Below are 18,213 nucleotides of genomic sequence, written 5' to 3' on the forward strand. Positions count from 1 at the left end.
GTTCCTTCCCCGCCCCTCTGGACAGGCGGCAGCTTCTACCCCCGGCCCCACCTGTCCCGCCCCCTCGGCCTGCGGGGCGGCTGCAGAGGCGAGATGCGGCGGGCGCCCGCCCCTCCTGGCCCAGCCTGGGGTGCCAGCAGACCCTGAGCAATTCAGGCCCCTGGAGGCCCCGCCCCCGTCGCACGAGCCAAGGACTCTCGTCCAGTCTGGTCCTGTCCCTAGAGCCTGGACGCCGATGCTCTAGGGAACCCCTCAAGGCCACGGCCACATGTGCCAGGAGCCACGGCTGGAGGGACGGTCATTCTGGGGAGCGGGTGGGTGACAGGCAGGCCGCTGGGAGTGAAATTCAATTATGTGGAACAGGCGGGGCTGCCAGGACCCAGAAGGTTAGGAATTAATGTTAACACCGTTCTGGTTAAGACTTTTTGTGTTGATAAATAATTCATAAGGCAGTTAGCGCTTTGAGTCTGACAACAGGAGAATATATTAATACAGTCGACTCCAAAAAGGTCAGCGGCGGGCGGCAGGGGCCATCTTTTATTCATTCCTGACATGGGATCGTTCATTATTCCAGCCCAGTGAGGGCTGCGGGGAGAGCCGCTGATGAGAAAGGGAGAGCGGGTTTGGTGTGGCCCACCGTCCTAGGCGTGGAGGAAGGACTGGACCCAGCAGGCCCCAGCGAGGCCCCTGAGGCGAGCCGAAGGCTGCAGCGAGGCCCCGCCTGCTCCCCCGCAGCTCGGGCGGGAAGTGGGTCCTAAAGCGGTGACTGCTGGCCGTCCCCAAGTATTTGTGGTGCCCTCGCTGTGGGCCAGGTACCACTCCAGGCCCCAAGGTCAGAGGATTGAAGAGAACCCAGCAATCCCCGCTCTCGTGGAGGCCATGGGGGGGGGGGCAGATGGGAAAGAGGGGAAGCAAGTCAGAGGAGTGTCGTGTCAGCAAAATTGCACGGAGCGGATGAAGCAGGAAGGGGAGAGGATGTGGAGGGTGCCGAGGCTCGGGGTGCAAGGGTGCCATCCGAGGAGAGGCTCGGAGGAGGGGCCCGGCCTCTCTGGGTACCTGTGGCATTGGCGCTCCTAAGGGGAACGGAGTGCGTGGGACCCTAGCCATCAGGTGAGCATTTGTGTGTCAGTGTGTGTGTGCTTGGGCATGTGTGCAAGTACGTGTACAGGTGTGTGCGTGTACACGACAACGTGAGTACACGTGTGTACGTGCAGGTGTAATTACAGTCGCAGTGTGGCCGGCCAGTGGCGGGGGGATGTCAGGGGAGCTGGTGGCCCGTGGGGCCTGTGGAGATTTGGGGACGTCACGTTTGCCCCGGGAATGAGGCGGATGTCACTCTTGGCACTCAGCGGTGATGTGGCTGCTGCTGTGTTGCCAGGAGCTGCTGGTGGGGACAGATGAGGCATAGAGCGGAGGATGGGGGCTGCAGGGATAGACACGTTTGGCCCGTCTGGGGGCAGCAGATTTGCTAATCGGCTGGCGGAGCCTGCGCGGAGGGCTCAGGGAGGGCTCCCCAGAAGGACGGGGCTGCCCTCCGCGCCCCCTGTCCCCGCATCCTGCATCGCCCCTCACGGTGGGACCACATAACCCCAGCACAGAATTAGAAAGCAGAGAGTTCGGCCCTTGGTGAAACTGATGGGAAGAGAAGTTGCTGGGGGAAAATGACTCGTTCGTGATGTGAGTGCCAGGCCTGAGTCCTGGCGCGGATGCGCAGAGCAGAGGCCATGGGGCGCTTGCAGTGCGTCCTCATCGCTCTTGGAAAAGTTACCCACAAGGAGATGCCCCAGTTCTCCTTGGTATCTGTGGGAGCTGCACCGGGAGAAAATGAAAAGTAACTTTGTGTTTTTCGTAACAGGGTCAAGGCTCTGGTGATACTGAGCAGGCTGTCAGCTTTGGGAACATTCCAGAATTATGTGAGGTGCTAGGCAATGCTGTGGGTACGGCCCCCAGCACAGGCAGAGCCCCACTCTGTGTGACACCCAAAGCGCCCTCTGGATACCGACCCTCGAGACCCCATGAGGGGAGGAGGAGGGTGGGAGCGGCCAGTTGTCAGCGCCTAAGTCATCCAAATGCTCATTCATTCGTTCCCTGCCCGTGCTGTCTGGGGTCTGTGTGTACCCCACGAGTCATTCATTCGTTCACTCCCTGCCCCCTGCTGTCCGGGGTCTGTGTGTACACCCCGAGTCATTCAGTCAGTCACTCATTCCCTGCCCGCGCTAGACTGCAGGAATGAGATCTTTGTACTTTTTTTTTTTTTGGCCTTGCCGCGTGGCATGTGAGATCTTATTTCCCCGACCGGGGATTGAACCCGTACCCCCTGCATTGGGAGCGGGGTGTCTTAACTACTGGACCACCAGGGAAGTCCCAGAATGAGATCTTTGTTCTCAGGGAACTTGGGTTTCACTGGAAGGAGGCTGATGGTAAACAAATGAGCAACTAACTGCAGATGGCTGCAGGGCGAGGTCAGGACTGCACAGGCAGCTGTGGAGGACTGCACCCAAGCCCAGCTCAGGAAAGGGTGGGGAAGGCCAGCCTGGCAGGGGAATGGGGGGCGGGGCAGCAGGCCAGTTGCACAGGCCAGGCGTGGGAAGGCCTGGAATTTGTTCCAGGTCCTCCTGAGGTTGGCGGGTTGGGAGGGGCGGCTTTTGCTGTGCCGGCCGCCCCTCTCACTGGGCACCGGCTCCACCCCAGACTCTCCCCACTGAAGACAGACCACACGCTGGCCGCTCGGAAGCCGCGGCGTCCACAGCGACAGCTCAGACTTGGGGCCTGGGATGAAGCCGGGCTGCCAGCAAGACCCGCACCGTGTCCCCGGAGGCTTCCCTCAGAGGCAGCTCTCAGCCGCGTCTGAAAGTGCAGGAGGGGCCCCAGCCCCCACCCCGCCGGCTCTCAGGCCCCGCGAAGCCCTCGGCCAGGCTGCAAGGCCATCTCTTCTCAGCCAGGCTTGGCGGCCCCCAGAGCTCCACCCACTGCCACCTCTGGCTCCGGCTCCCGGCCGGCGAGGCACAGGCGCTCAGGCAGAAGCGGGGAAAGGGGAACGGGCTGCGGGGCTCAGTCCTCCTGGCCCGGAGGGGCCTGGGGCAGGCAGGTGGGCCGTGTGGGCTGAGCACCTGGCCCAGGCGGACTCGGGCCCCTCTGTCCCCGCTGCGCCCACCCCATGACGGATGGCGTCCCCACAGCGCATCCCTGCTCGGTGGTCTCCCCACCTTCTCTCTGCTCACAGCGGCAGTCCAGGCTCGGGTGTTAGGATGCAGTAACTTAATTGCTCGTTAATTGAGTAATTAGTGCTTTGTTTTGCTTTAAAGCCTAAACACTCAGAAAAAGTGACTTAGCTGAGTAAACAAGAATGGGATTTTCAGGATCCCCCATCCAGGCATCATGCCTAGTTAATCAGGGCCGACTGTGACTTCCTGGGCCGAGGGGGCCAGGGGCTCTTTGAGGGACAGTACTGGGACCTCAGTCCAGTCTTGGCCACCACGAGGGAGTCGCTGGCGTGGGGCCCTGACGACATGGGCCAGGTTAAGACTGTGGGTTCCGGAGCCCTGCTCACCCACCCTCCAGCCATGCCCTAGGAGGACTCCCAACCGCTCTGCCTCAGTTTCCCCGTCCATAAGCAGGTAGATCTGTGGCGGGGCCTAGTGAAGTGTGTGGAAGCAAGCCCAGTGAGCAAACACAGCATCAGCCCCGTGCCCTGTGGTTTTCTGGGCCTCTGCCTCTCTTCTGCCCCCACTCCTGCCAGCCCTGCGGTCCCAGGGCTTGCCTGGGGTTCTAGGGCAGGTGGACAGTGGCACAGGGCCATTTGGGGCCCGGACCCAGCTCACAGCCCCTGCTCAGTGGCCATGTGGCCGCAAATAAATCCCTTTAACCTTTGAGCCTCTGCTTTCTCATCTGTGAAGTGGGCTTATGCCACGGTGAGCACTGGTGGCTGCGGCTGCCCTTGAAAGGAGGGTGGTACCAGCCTTCCCCAGCCGTGTGCCCAACTCCCGGCACTGCAGAGCCGGCCACCCGACAACCCCATGGGCACCCCATTCCGCAGATGAGACAGCAGAGGCCCCAGCACTGCCCTCCTGGCACCCCCGCCCCCGAGGGCCCCCAGGGTCTACTTCTGACAGGGAGGGGGTGCCTGGCTGAAACCCTCAGCCGCGGTTCTCCTTTACATGTTGGAGGTGCGCATACAAGGATGAGAAGTGGCCTTGCCACTGCAGAGCGTAACCAAACGGCGCCGCCTCTTCCCAGGCTGCCCGCGGCCCAGCAGGGCTCACAGCGCCTCACCTGGCTCTGTATTTTAGCTGAGTCACTCAACTGGCATGTGTTCTACATCCCCATAGGGCGTTTGCAGCAGAAACGAAGGTGACACTTCCGCCCGGGCTGGGGTCCCTCTGCTCCCCAGACAGTGACGCCCCTCTCTTCTCCCCCAGTTCTTCCAAAGCGGCTCCAAAAAGCAGAGTGTTTAATAAGCTGGAGCTGATGTGGGGCCAAGGGCGGGCGCCCCGAGCGCAGGCACGGACCGTCCACACAGCCACCGCTCCTGGGCCCGCGCGGCCCCACGGCAGGTCGCCTGACTGTTCAGGTGCCACACACTAGTGGGACACTGGCGGGACACGCTAGGGTAGAGCAGCCCTGGACAGGGTGCCAGGTGCTCACGTGTGAGATGCCTCGGAGCACGACTCCCGTGTCCTGGCACTCAGGCGTGCAAAAGGCACACATGAGCCATGAGAACATGCCCAGCGAGCGCTGCCCACGCCGAGGACTGTGCCACCTGGGCTTCCCCGGGCGTCCCCTGGCACACCTTCGGCCACATGGCTACGACCCAGGGCAGGGGTCAGCACCGGCTGCCCAGCAGCTCAGACCTTCCTCGCTGCCACGCTCAGGTGGCCTGAACAGAATGTCCTGTCACCTTCCACTCACGCACAGACCGCGGATCCTGCCTACTTTTTCAGTTTGCAGCTGCTCCGGCCTTTGCAGGTGACGGTGCCCACTGGGAGCCCGGCCCAGGCCGGGGGGAGGGGCCGGCCCTCCTTGGCCCCCAGCAGCTCTGCAGTCAGGGCCTGCTGCTGGGCAGGGGCCGGCCCACCCCCGCCTCCAAGCGCCAGGCCACACTGACCCTGAGCCTGCTGGACCCCTGGATGGAGGGGGGGCCGCCTGAGTGAGAAGAAGGGCCGGGGCGGTTTCACACCCTCCTTCCAGCAGCCCCCCGGCTGCCCCTCGACCTGTGTCTCCGTTGCACAGTGGAGACTCCGCAGCGATCAGGAGGGACACCCCCGCCCCCATGGGTGACTTTGGCCCAGCCCTGGGTGCTGGAACATCTGCTGGGGGCACAGGCTCAGCAGCAGGGCTCCCTGCCCAGGAATTCTTCATGCCTTTGTTTGGGGAGTGGGAGAGGCAGCCTTCCTCAGCGCTGCTGTGGCGCAGCGTAATTAACGTTCGCTCTGAGAGCAGAACAAGGCCCGTCTCTGCGGCTGCTGAACAGCCGTGTCAGTTTGTGGAGGCCCGTGAGCCGCCCTCGCCCCAAGCAGGTAGCTGCCCAGGTTTCTGGAAGGGTCTCGGTGACGGAGGCCAAGCTGTCCAGACCTGCTGTGCAGGTGCCCTCAGGGAAGCAGCACTGTCCGGCGACAGTGTCTGTGCCCAGGCCCGTGGATGGCTCAGGTGCCTCCGAGGGCTGGTCGGGTGACATGGAGGAAGGGGCCGGGGCACATCACGGTGACGGCGAGGGTGACAGTGGTGATGATGAAGATGACGGTGATGATGGGGGTGACACTGAGGAAGGTGGAGATGACGACAACAGCGGCTCACACTTATGAAGCCCAGACTGCCAACCAGCTGCTGCTCTGAGCTCTCCACCCACACTGACTAATTTAACCCCAAGCCACCGCAGCACGGAGGCCCCCCGTCTCGGCAGACGAAGAACTGAGGCTCAGAGAGGTGAAACGAGCAGCCACCATCACCGAGAGTGAAGGCAGGGGAGCCCCGGGCTCCAGGACCCACCGGGGGGCTCTGTCCCCAGCATGCGACGAGGGCCAGCACTCAGGCCCTGGACGTCAGGAGAGGCGGGGCGGGGGCCCAGCGGAGCCCTGCCTGGCACTGGGCGGGGCTGTATGTGGGCACGTGGCTCCGCATTCCCAGTAAGATGCAGGGTCTCATGGGAAATCTCCAGATTTTTAAATATTGGCAGCGAATTTTTTTTTTCTTTTTTTTTTTTTTTTTTTTTGCGGTACGCGGGCCTCTCACTGTTGTGGCCTCTCCCGCCGCGGAGCACAGGCTCCGGACGCGCAGGCTCAGCGGCCATGGCTCACGGGCCCAGCCGCTCCGCGGCATGTGGGATCTTCCCGGACCGGGGCACGAACCCGTGTCCCCTGCATCGGCAGGCGGACTCTCAACCACTGCGCCAACTGGGAAGCCAGCCAGGCCAGTTAGGCCAAACAAAGCCTCATCCAGCTCATGGCTTCTCACGCTGTGTCTCAAGGCCATGTCCACCCATGGATGGGTCCCTCGTCACATCACGTCCGTGAACGTGGGCGACACGCAGTTAAGCCTTGGGCATCCCCACGTCCCATGTATTAGTGTAAGTGACACGGTGGCCTGGGACGTGGAAGAGCTGAGCTTTGGGGCTTTGGGATGCGGGACCCTGAGCTCACATCTGCCTCTGACGTACACGGGGTGGTCTTGAGCTCCCAGCGGGGTGCCTCTCCCCAGCCACTCATTAGAGTCATCTGGCCCAGGCTTCAGGCTGACGGGGTCTGAGGTCCCTTGGGTGAGCTGAGGCGCACTCAGGACTGTAACCCTCTGGGCTGACTTAAGGAGGGGCAGAGGGGCTGGTCCTGGATGAGTAGTCCTACTGGTTCATTGTTTGCTGGCTCGACCAGGCTGGGAGGAACTGGTAGGCAAGTAGAGGGGCGTGCTGCCTCCGGAGCGGGATTGGAGCTGGGGGCGAGCAGGGAAGGGTACAGTTGATACTGGGCTCGCATCTGGGCCAAGCAGTGCTGCCTTTCTGGTCAGCGGCCATCAGGGTCAGGCAAGATCTGGTACTTCCAGGGCTGAGAGACGCCTCCCTGAAACGCTCAGGTTTGGGCCTTCAGCCATTCCAAAGGGGAAACGCTCATTCTTGGCCTAGTTGGAAGACAGTAATAATATTGAGTGATGATGGTGGTGATGGTGGTGGTGACAGTGATGATGGTGGTGGTAGTGGCGGTGGTGGTGAAAATACAACCACACGGTGTATCATGATGAGTACACACCCAGCACTGTCCCAGTGCTTTGCATGTATTCACTCATATAAGCTGTACAACAATCCTGTAGGTGGGCTGTTGGCTCTGTTTTACAGAAGCGTAACTGAGGCACAGAGAGGTCATGGTACTTGCCCAGGGCTGCACAGCGTAGGTGGCAGCACAGCGTCAGAGCAGGCGTCTGCTCCAGAGCCCATGTCTTGGGCTCCCACCATACCCAGCACATCCCTTGGAGCCTAGGGGCTGTCCCCTGCTCTGTGGACTCCCCGCCTGGACCCGCACCCACACCAGGATGATGCGCTCTAGGACCCGCCCAGCCCAGCGCAGCCCCGTGAAGGTCGCCCCACTCAGGCAACTCCCACAAGACAGATGGGGCTCTTTTTCTCTCTTTGTCCTGATTAATTGCCTCATTCAATTCCGACTGTATTGCAGTTAAACGTTAATTCAGTGGGACTTAATAACGGGAATTCATTTGCAGGGCAGCCTGTGCTGCCTGAAAACGGTGAGCTCTTTGGTTAATTATAGGCTCCGACTCGCTGGAAAGCACCCTCACCCCCTCCTCGATGTCAGATCATTTAGCTGTCACCAGTGGCACCGTCCGAAGGCGCAGAAAGGATGGAACCGGGCCTGGGGTGGAGCAGGGCCAGGCCTAGGGGTGCTTGCAGGCTGCCCAAGGGACAGGTGTGCTGCGCCCGAGGCCCGGCCCCCTGACGATTTGATGGGATTGCAGTTTCCACCTCAAGGGCTAGTTAGGCATAAAGAGGCCTGATTGGGGGTGTCTGGCAGCTCAGCTAATTCTGCAGCATCAGAGGGGTTCCTGTCCCCCACAGCCCCCCTCCAGGCCGCACTCCCACAGGCCACGAGCCCCCAGTTCCCCCCACCCCTCCCTGCTGGCACAGAGAGCGTCCGGAAGTGCCGGTCATGTGGCCGCACGACAAAGCTCAGTCCAAGCTCGCTGCGCAGTGAAGCTTTGCACGTTCTGGCCACTCGCCTTTCCAGCCTCATCTCCCACCTCCCCTTCTCGCCTTCCTGCTCTGTCTCTGGGTTTCAGCCACCCTGCTAGAGCCAGCCAGCCATGAGGGGTGGACCTGGCCTCTCACCGTGGTTGTACGGCCAGGAGACTGGGCCCGTGGTCCCTTCTGCCATTTGTGAAGGGACACCCGCCCTGGAGGTCTTGGGCCAGGCCCTGCAGGGTGCAGTGCGAGGTTGGGGGCCAGAGGGTCCACGGGGCTGCTGTCAGCCTCAGGAAGATCCCCCCTGTCCCCAGGGTCACTCTCCGCCTGCTAAGGCACAGGCAGGCCGCCACACTCGGTGAACTCTGTCATTGGACTCGCCCCAGGGTGCGGAGGGCGTGCGCCCGATCGCAGAACGGGTCTGGTGGAGGGCCCCACGGAAACAGCACGTGTCTGTGGAGCACGTCCTCATGTCTGCCTGGGGCCCATCACCCTCCTGTGCGGCCCGGGGAGATTTATTTTCAGCAGCGTAATTCACTTGACATAAACGTGTCACAATTACAGTTGCTGGGAAGAGATTCTTTATGGATTATATTCTTTTAGGGGGAAAATTGCTGTGGTTTCTTTTTAAAGCTCTGCTCACTGAAAATGGAAAACAAGGATTTGTTTGCACGATTTTCACAATCTTCCCTTAACCAGCTGCGCTACAACGTGGAGCGGATTCTGCTGGGGCACCTGCAGGGAGGGCAGGGGGAGCAGGTGGCCCCCACCCCGCCAGGCAGCACCTGCAGCACAGGCTGTCCTGACTGCTCGTCTTCCACGGGTCCCAGCCCTCACTGCCCCCCGCCCGCCCTGCGGCCCCTTCAGGCCACCCGAGGCTGGGCCTCTCTGTCTCCCTGCCCAGGCGGTGCCCAGAGTCCCTCCCCTGAGCCCTGGTCCTTCGGCCTCGTAAGCAGCCAGGGGCCCCTCGCATCTCACCGCGGCACCCCCGCTGCCTGGAGAGCTCAGCACCTGGGAGGGAGCCTGAGGGGGCGGGGGGCTGCTCCACGTGTTTCCTGGGGTTACCGGGTAGCTCGGGCCTGCTGGGGCGTGCCGGTGCTGGCCTGCATCTGCCCGGTCACGTGCACGCCTCTGTCTCACCTCTGCCTCGCCTACCCCACAACCGGCCCCCTGCCCAGGTCCTCGATGGGGCCCCCACCCAGGGCTTGCCTAGGCCCCCAGATCCCTCCTGGCCCCCGGTGCCTGGGCCCCTGGTCCTGCTGGCTGGGGACACCCCCATCCCAGACCTGAGGCCCCGAGTCGGGGCGTGGGGCGTGGGGCGGCCAGAGCCACCTCCTCTGGCCCTCCCCCCCAGCCCAGGCCCCTCCCACACTCTCCCCTTCTCAGCCCCTAGCACCCGACCCGCCTGTGGGGCGCTGACTCACCTCTCTCTCTCTCTTCCCCCCACTGCAGTGCGACAGCGAGAGCGACGGGGATGACAAGGTAAGCCTTCCACCCCCTCACCTGCCCCTCCTGCTGACCTGGACCCCAGCAGGCAGGGCCCTGGACACCAGGCAGAAAGGTTGTGGTTCTCCTGTGGGGTGTGCGGGTGACTGTCGCCTCCCTGACCTGGCTGAGGACCAGATGCGGTAGACATCCACGCTGGGACCTGGGACGCTGCCCGGGCCCCTTGAGACTGCAGGACCGGGCCTCAGCTCCTGGCCTGTCAGCAGCTGTCTCAGTCCAGGGTTCCCTGGGATGGGGGAGCCATGGGCAGAGCGGGGGCCACACTCTGTTGCGTTTCCATGCTGGGGGCCGTAAATATCACCCCAAAACAGAGATTTCCGCTAATAGCAACAGCGCCTGGCCCCTCGCAATTCCCTCCTACCCCCCGCTTTCCAGGAACAATGAAGTTTCTACTAACTCGGGATTTATGCGGTGAGAGAGTTAGCACAGGGACAGCCGAGGGGCCTCCCAGAGGTGCCGGCATCCTTCTGCGTTCCTTTCCGCAGCTCCTGCCTTGGCCCTTGGGGTGCAGGAGACCTTGGTCCTGGCCATCTGCAGGGCCCTGTGTGTCCTGGGGGAAGGGGAGGAGCTCTTGGCTCAGCAGTTACTTGCAGAGCACCTACTGTGTGCTGAGCTCTGTGTGGGCAGGGATGCAGCTGGGGGCGCCTCTCGGGACTGGCTCTCAGGGGCAGCGCCCAGCAGCAGCAGGCACAGGCGTGAGACCCAGCGGGTGCAGGCGCCTGGCACTCACCGCCCCAAAGCCCTGTGGGGCAGGGACTGTCGCCATCTGATGTAGAAGTGGAGACCGAGGCACAGAGAGGGTAAGGAACCTGCCTGAGGTCACACAGCTGGAACCCGGGCAGGCTGGGCACGCCGTCCTTGGTGGACGAGCTAGCAGCCCACCTGAAGGGCCTTCGGTGGTGGGACGGCAGGAGGTGGCCGCGCCGCCGTGGTGGAGCCCCTTGTCCTCAGGGCGGGGCCCCCGCGGGTGGCGCTGGGCACCAAGGAGGACAAGTGTCCAGGCAGCGGGGCCAGTGTGCATGAGGGCTCTTCATGCGAGGCGGATGGAAGGGCAGCTGAATACCGACTGGCGTCCAGGCAAGTTTCTGTGAACTGGAACGTGGTCCCATCGGGGGGTCTGTGCGGTGTGAGAGCCTCAGTTGCTGCCTCTGTGGTGTGTCCTGACCTGCGTGGGCAGGAGCTGTGGACGGACAGACGGCCAGCCCCCCTCGCACAGGCTTCGCGTTCGAGCACAGAGCAGCCTATGAGCACGTGAGCAGTGTGGAGAGAGCCCAGGCCGGCTAGCAGGGTGCTCAGGGCCAGGGCGGGCCTGCAGCGGGTGCCTGGCATCCGGAAGACCAGCTTCATGAGGTAGGGCGCGGGTCTGGGCTGGGCGAGCGTTCATCCCACGGGCCGAGAGGGGGCAGGAGTCGCGCGGCGAATGGAGGAGGAACAGGTGTGGGCGGCTGAGGCTGGGGGTGCGCCGCCCAAGGCGAGGGGCCCAGAAGCTCTGCGTGGAGTCCTTGCTGCGGTCTAGACCATCCGGGGAAGGTGGCCAGAGGGCAGGGCAGCTAGGAAGTGTCTGTGGTCCCGAGTGCTGCCCCTCAGCCGTCCTGTGACGGGCCGCCGGTGGGCACTGGGACAGGTGCCGCGTTTCCGCAGGAGCTGTCGCTCCTGGTGTCTTTTTTTTATATATAAATTTATGTGTTTATTTTGGCTGCGTTGGGTCTTCGTTGCGGCGCGCGGGCTTCACATTGCAGTGGCTCCTCCTGTTGCGGAGCACGGGCTCTAGATGCACGGGCTTCAGTAGTTGTGGTTCGTGGACTCTAGAGCGCAGGCCTCGGTAGTTGTGGCTCGCAGGCCTAGTTGCTCCACGGCATGTGGGAATCTTCCCAGGCCAGGGCTCGAATCTGTGTCCCCTGCCTTGGCAGGCGGATTCTTAACCACTGCGCCACCAGGGAAGCCCCACTCCTGATGTCGTTAATGTATTAGATCGCAGCACCTGGGAAAGTGCTGCGCTGGGCCATCACCTTCAGCACCTCCTTTAATTGCAGATCTGCAGGAAACGCTCTCTGAGGCCACGGGCTGCTTTGAGGGGGTGTGGGGAGGGGCTTCTGAGACCCTGAGGCAGCTGACTGCTCTGTCCAGGGGCCCCTTGGTCAGCGCTGGGTCTGGCATGTTTCACCCTCCACCCCTCCTGCCTGAGCGAGGACCCTGGAGTGGAGACCAGGCGCTGGAAGGGGCCGAGCCAGGGCACAGCCCCACATGGCAGCTCCGACCAGGCACGCCGAGAACTTCTGCCCAGGGCCGTCAACCCCGGGCACCGAGGCCCGCAGGCTGTGACCGAGGGCTAGCCGGAGGCCGTGGCTTTGGCCTCCTCTGCATTCACGCCCACCCGTGCACTGGCCGTGGCCCCGAGCTCAGCCTGGCCGAGGGCTGACGGGCACAGCAGGCGCAGTCACCGGGGGTGGCCTGGGAGCTCGCTCTGGTCGGGTCTGGGGTGGGGTCTGGAACCAGCAGTTCCTCCTGGCGATTCCCCGTGCAGCGTGAGGGAAGCGCCCCACTCGGAGGGTCTTTGGGAAGGCCAGGGTCCGAGTTGCGGAGGCCTCTGCTGGGAGAGACTGGGTTCTGCGCCGGGGCTGACCCCGTGGCACTCTTACCGGGCCTCGGCGTCCGGGGCTCCCCAGGAGGAGGGGCAGAGCCCAGTCTTCCCCGTGGTGACTGGCGCCCGGCGTGGCCATGGCGGTGGGCCCCCAGTGGGCTGCACAGGCGATATGGGCATGTGACCGCCCCTGGCTCCGTCGCGGGCAGGCCTTAGTGGGGCCCAGGCAGGGGGAGGGAGAGAGAAGCCTCCCACTGTCGCCACCTGCTCCGCGAGTGATGGGGTGCCTCTGCTGGGCTACGGTGAGCTCTGAGTGAGCTAGCACAGGGCGACTGGGCCTGCCACTTGTGGGGCGATGGGCCCCCTGAAGTGGGCGGAGCCGGGCCATGCTGCAGAGAGCCTCTCAGCTGATGAGCCAGGGAAAGGTACAGGATTCCTCCCCGGTCACCCGAGTCTGCCTTCTCCATGAGCACATGGGGCTTCTGGGACACTAGGGTGTGTTCCAGACAGCTGGAGATGCAGGCCAGAGGCCAGGCCGAGATTCCATGCAGCTGACCATGGTGCCGCTCGGAGAAGGGGGCCTGGACGGAGCCCAAGAGCTGCCTGGTGGTGGGGAGGTCTTGGGGCTTCCCAGAGCTGCCCCCTGGGATAGGGGCCCCCGCTAGGGCCCCAGGGCGGTTCACCAACCAGCATGGACAAATCTTGGTATTTCTGCCGCCGGGACGGGGATGTGTGTGATCAGCACTGGCTGGGCTGTTGTGACTCGCCAGGCCCTGCGTGGCTGCCTGGGCTGTAGGTCTGGAGGCTGCAGCTGCCCTCACCCTGCCCTCACCAGCTCTCCTCTGGGCGTGGCACAGTTTCCTTGCTCGCCAGCTCACATCTCTGCCCTTACAGAAGGATGCAGAGACCTCTGTTGCCTACGCGATAAACTCCCTACCTCTGTCCTGGCTTTCAAGGTGCACACGCCAACTGTCTACCACATGGCCCCATGTCAGGGAGGAAGCTGTAATGGAACTGGACTAGAGAAGGAGTTTGCATTTCTCACCTAAAGGCCCGGATGTGGACCCTCCCGGCTGGCATGGCCTTTCTGTGGTCATCAGGCTTCTCTGTCTTTCTGCTTGGCCACTCTTGGCATGTGGCTTCCTTCCTCATAGCCACCTCTTAATCCACAGAAGCAGCTGTAGCACCAGCCATCTGATCTGCATTCCCCTTTCCCACATCATTGATCTTACAACCTGACTGATCACCTCCTGCGTGGTGAGGCAGGGATGATGTTGATGTAAAATGTCTAGTGGGGCCGAAGCAGAAGGAGGGAGGGAGGGAGGGAGAGAGTGGCTGAGCTCAGAGAGGCCACATTGTAAAAAGTCATGGCAAGAAATTCAGCTTTTGATCCAAGTGTGGTGGGGAGCCACCTTCCTGTGACACACAGCCTCCCCCTGGCAGTGCTCCCCAGGGACACGAATTACGCACCAAGGGTATCACCTGCGGGCCAGACCTCTCTGTTTCCTCCATGGCAGTGACACCCGGTTACTCGAGGCTGTTTGGGTCTGAGTTGGGGTGGTGGGTTTGGAGAGACCTTTGGAGTTCCTTCTGTCCTTTACCCGAGCTGGGTTTCTGGGCAATGAGTAACTTCCTCTGGGCCCGTCCAAAAGCAGGCGCAGGTCAGAGGGCCAGGGTGGACACTTGCCTGGGACCTCGGCCAAAGTTACCATCCCCCGCCTTCCCCACCCCCTAGGGCGGGGAGAGCAGAGAGAGGCGTCCGCCCTCTGCCGCACTCGGGGGCAGAGCCCTGCCTTTCCCAGGCCGCGAGAGCACAGGTGGCAAGGAAAACACCGTCCGCTGACAGCAGTGCCCTGGCCTCCCCTGGAGCCTGGCCGCGAACAGGCTGAACGAAGCTGGGACAAGCTTGACTTGTCACACTTCCTGGTGCACAGCAGACTGGAAGCAGTGGTCAGAAGCCCCCCGGGCTGCGGAGACGCAGCTGGGTGTGCAGGTGGGGCGGGAGAGTGAGGGCGGAGCCCCGTGCGCGGGGTCTGTGGGCGCTGACTCCACACCCGTGCTGGGCGCTGGGGATGGCGTGCCAGGCAGGCAGCCCCAAGGAGGCCTCCTCCTGGGCAGGGCGGCGGGAAGATCAGGGCTCCGTGTCTCCTGGCCGGTTTGCGCCCCCGCGCCCGCCAGCATCTGAGGTCAGGGTCTGAGAGCAGCTGTACCTCCAGGGCCTACAGCTGCCCCTCCTGCCCTGCTTGCCTCCCCAGCCCCGGGCTCCTGCCGGCCCACCCGCCCCTTGCCCACCGGCCTCGGGCTCTGCCTCTTGGCTCGAGGTGTGGACATGCTGAGGACAGTGTGCCTCCCAGACATGGACAGTCGGAAACCCGCGAGGCCTCTCCAACCAGCCCAGCCCCGGAGGCTGACGCGCAGACTTAGGGACAGACAGACAGATGGAAAACCTCTCCGCCGCCTCCCCTTCTGCGGGACCAGGCCCTGCCCCGGGGGCAGCCCACGCCCGGGATGCAGGCCCCCCGCCCCCTGAGATGCTCCCCTCGCCACAGAACCCCTACATGCTTCCCCACGCCTCACCCCGGCCCTGCTCTGGGCGCTCAGTGCTGGCGGGGAAGGCGGCCTGAGCTGCCAGGAGGCTCCGGAGCCGGGCGGCCAGATGGCTGCGGTTGGTGTCTAACTGTTGTTTTATTGGAAAAATACGGGGTGAAAAATTGTGTGGGGCTCGTCAGGCAGCCTGCTGGTCTGGGCCGGCTGCCGTCTGCCTGAGCGGCCCGGCCAGCACCCAGCCCTCTCTTGAGGGGTGTCTGTCTGGCCTGCCCGCCAGGCTTGCCCCTCCAGCCCTCCAGGACGTGCTCCCCGCACTGGGCTGCGGGAACGGGCAGGGCCGGGGATGGGGCCGTCAGGTGGCTGGCCGGAGGGCCGGGTGTCCTCCGAGGGCAGCCCTGCAGCCCTGAGCCTCGCTCTTCTCTAGTTCAGCGTTGCGAACGGGGGTTGTGGGGGTGCCTGTGGCCCGGGGGGGAGGCTGGGGCTTGGGGGGTCGGCGCTTGCTGCTGAGATGGCCGGGCGGGCGTCCGCCCCCCAGGCCCCGGGTCCGCCTCGCTGCTCGGGGCCCTCAGTCTGCAGTGAGCACGGACGCTGGTCCAGGCGCTGACGCCTGATGCCTGACGGGGGCCTCCTCTGAGTCCCCGCCTTCTCACCTCTGACACGAGGCTCGCTGGACCCACCCCTTAGGTCCCTGTGGCAGCCAGGAAAGGGCACGACAGCCCGACAGCAGCTCCGCGCAGCGTCCGGCGTGCGTCCCTGCCGCCCGTCTCGGGGCAGCTCCCCTCTGCATCCCGGGCCCCGCTGGTACTTGCCTCCCACGCCACCGCCGCCGCCCCCAGTTCCCGCAGGACGCCCCTGCTTGCCCTCGGAGCGTCCCTGCTCACAGAGGTTTCCTCCGTGTGCCGGCCCGGCCCCGCTCCCGAGAACACCTTCCCGTAGTCTGTAGGAGGTGCACCCGTCTTCCTCTCTCCCAGCCGCGGGCCCCCCTCCAAGGCCGGGTGCTGGGGGGACAGAGGTGCAGGGAGCTGGTGCTCCCCGGTGCAGGGGGTCCTACACCGGTGACCTCACCAGGGTGTCCTCACAGGGGCTCCGGGCTGTGCACCGTGACCTAGGGCTGCTCCAACCAGAGCGTGTCTTCCCACGGGGCTGCCCGAGGAAGAGGAAGGGCCTTTGGCGGTTTGCTCACTGAGGGTCCCAGGCAGGCACGGGGGCGGCACATAGGTCCCAGCAAGGACCACGATCCGATGACTGAAATGTAGCCCGCGCCTCCTGGGCCCTGCACGCGTCAGCTCATTCCGCCCCAGATAACCCTCTGACGCGGCATCTGTCCTGCAGCCCCACCTCAGCGAGGAACCCGAGGTACAGAGTGAGGATCTGCCAGGACCGGAGGCCTCGGGGGAGTCAGGCACCGTCAGGCTACTGCCAAGAGTCCCAGAAGGCGAGGGCAGAGGCCTGGGCTGTGGATGCAGGGGTGGGAGAGGCGCTCGTGTCCTACAGCTGCTGTAACAAATTACCATAGACTGGGTGGCCTAAAACAGCTCAGGTTTATAGTTCAGGAGGTCAGAAGCCCAAAATGGGTCTCCCTAAGCCAAAACCAAGGCATCAGCAGGGCTGCTTCCTTCCAGAGGCTCCAGGGAGAACGTGGTTCCTTGCCTGGCCGGCTTCTGGAGGCTGCCGTGTTCCTGGGCTCGTAGCCTCCTCCCCTCGTCACTCTGACCTCTGCTTCTGAGGTCACGTCTTCTTCTCTGACTCTCCTGCCTCCCTCTTATGAGGCCCCTTGTGATCACGTTGGGTCCATCCAGGCCCACTAGGGCCTGTGGGCTGGGACGCTAGAACCCGCTGATGCCTTCGGGAACCCACTGCTCCCCTGGGACGGCCCTGGGCACGTAGGGGGCCGCAGGACGCCACGGGATAGAGGTAGGGGAGGGTCTCAGTCTGGGAGGTGCTGGGTCTGAGGAGCCTGAGGGGTGTCCCAGCATAGATGAGACAGGTGTGATGGCCGCCAGGGACAGAGAATGGGGGGTGGGCACCGACCCCAGGGGCCCCGTCCACGAGCGCCGTGTAGCGTGAGGCCCGGCACAGCAGCGAAGGTGGGAGTGCCCGCTGTGCTCAGCAGACAGCTGGGTGCGGAGAGTTTAACTTCTTGCTGGGGTCACACAGACCTGAGTGCCGGGCGGGACTTGCACCTGCACCTTCCAGCTGAATGGGAACGCTGAGGCCGAGGAGGAGCCGGGAGGCTGGAGGAGAAGGCAGGAAGACCTCCACGGTGGGGGCCAGCTGCCCCTGCTGCCTCCCCTGCCCTGGCCTTTCCAGAACTAGCTGAGCAGGACCCCGGGCAGCTCCCGCATCCACCTCCAGGTCTCCCCGGGCTCCCGCAGGGATGCACCGGGCTGCGTGGGCGCTTACAGGGAGGTTGTCCTCTGGCCCTGGGGTGTCCATACCCCTCTGTGCCTGGAGGGGTCGTAGCACCTTCAGATGACACCTACCCTGCTAGCCTCGGAGGGGGCCTCACTGGGCGGGGGCACCAGGGGCCTGGTGCAGGCTTGCGAGGTGGGTGGTCCTTACCTGGGGGAACCACGGATTGGTCAGGGCACAGGCAGAGGCCAAGCACGTAGAACAAGCAGATGCTTTCAGAAATGGTCAGAGCTTGAGGACCAGTCGGGTGGCTGGGGCAGGGGTTAGAGGGCGGCCGAGACCCCCCATCCCGTCCCTGCACGCCCCGGCCCTGCCACGGCGCAGAGCTGGATCAGCGCCACAACGGCGCTGTGCCCCCGGGTCCCCAGCAGGACCGGAGGCGCCGCCCTGAGAGGAAGGGCTTTGCCGTTGCTCTGGCTGAAGAGAGCCAGGCCTCCGTGGCCTTCGTGCAGACGCAGACGCGGCTGGGGACAGGCAGCCGCCGCACGTCCCTGCCCTGCGTCGCGCACGCGCGTGCTCCCACGCGCGCACACGCACGCCTTCACACCCGCACACGTGCGCGTGTTCGCCCACGGAGTGTCGCACACACGTGCACTCAGCGGGCACTCGCGTGTGCACATACACGGGTGCGCTCAGTGCCCACACGCCCCTCCTGATACCTGGAGCTCATGGCTTCTGCATTAGACACCGGCTGAGAACCCACTCCCCTCAGGGGTGGGCTGGTCAGGGTGCCCACCGCACACTCAGTGGACCCCAGTACCACACACTGGGCAGCTTAAACCACAGGAAGTTGTTCTCCTACGTCCCGGAGACCGGGAGCCTGGCATCAAGGTGTGGGCAGGGCCGCGCTCCCCTGGAGGAGGCCTCCTGCCCCTGGTGGCCTCAGGGTTCCCTAGCTCGTGGAATCGCTCCCATCTCCGCCTCCGTGGTCACGTGGCCTCCCTCCCGCACCCCCGTGTCTGTGTCTCCTCTGTGCAGAAGGATGCAGTCA

The 18,213-nt window shown here is 64.0% G+C and overlaps 1 protein-coding gene across 1 annotated transcript in view; it reads left to right on the top strand.

Moving 5' to 3' along the window:
* FBRSL1 (fibrosin like 1) overlaps positions 1–18,213 on the top strand; it is a gene marked incomplete at its 3' end in the record, with an annotated part of 84,864 nt that overhangs the window by 42,547 nt on the left and 24,104 nt on the right. The window contains exon 5 of the mRNA XM_082852861.1: positions 9,629–9,658. Within this exon, the coding sequence (XP_082708987.1) occupies positions 9,629–9,658 (30 nt within the window). The remainder of the gene's footprint in view (positions 1–9,628; positions 9,659–18,213) is intronic.

Source organism: Leucopleurus acutus (assembly GCF_964270905.1).
Source record: "Leucopleurus acutus genome assembly, chromosome: 13".
NCBI lineage: Eukaryota > Metazoa > Chordata > Mammalia > Artiodactyla > Delphinidae > Leucopleurus > Leucopleurus acutus.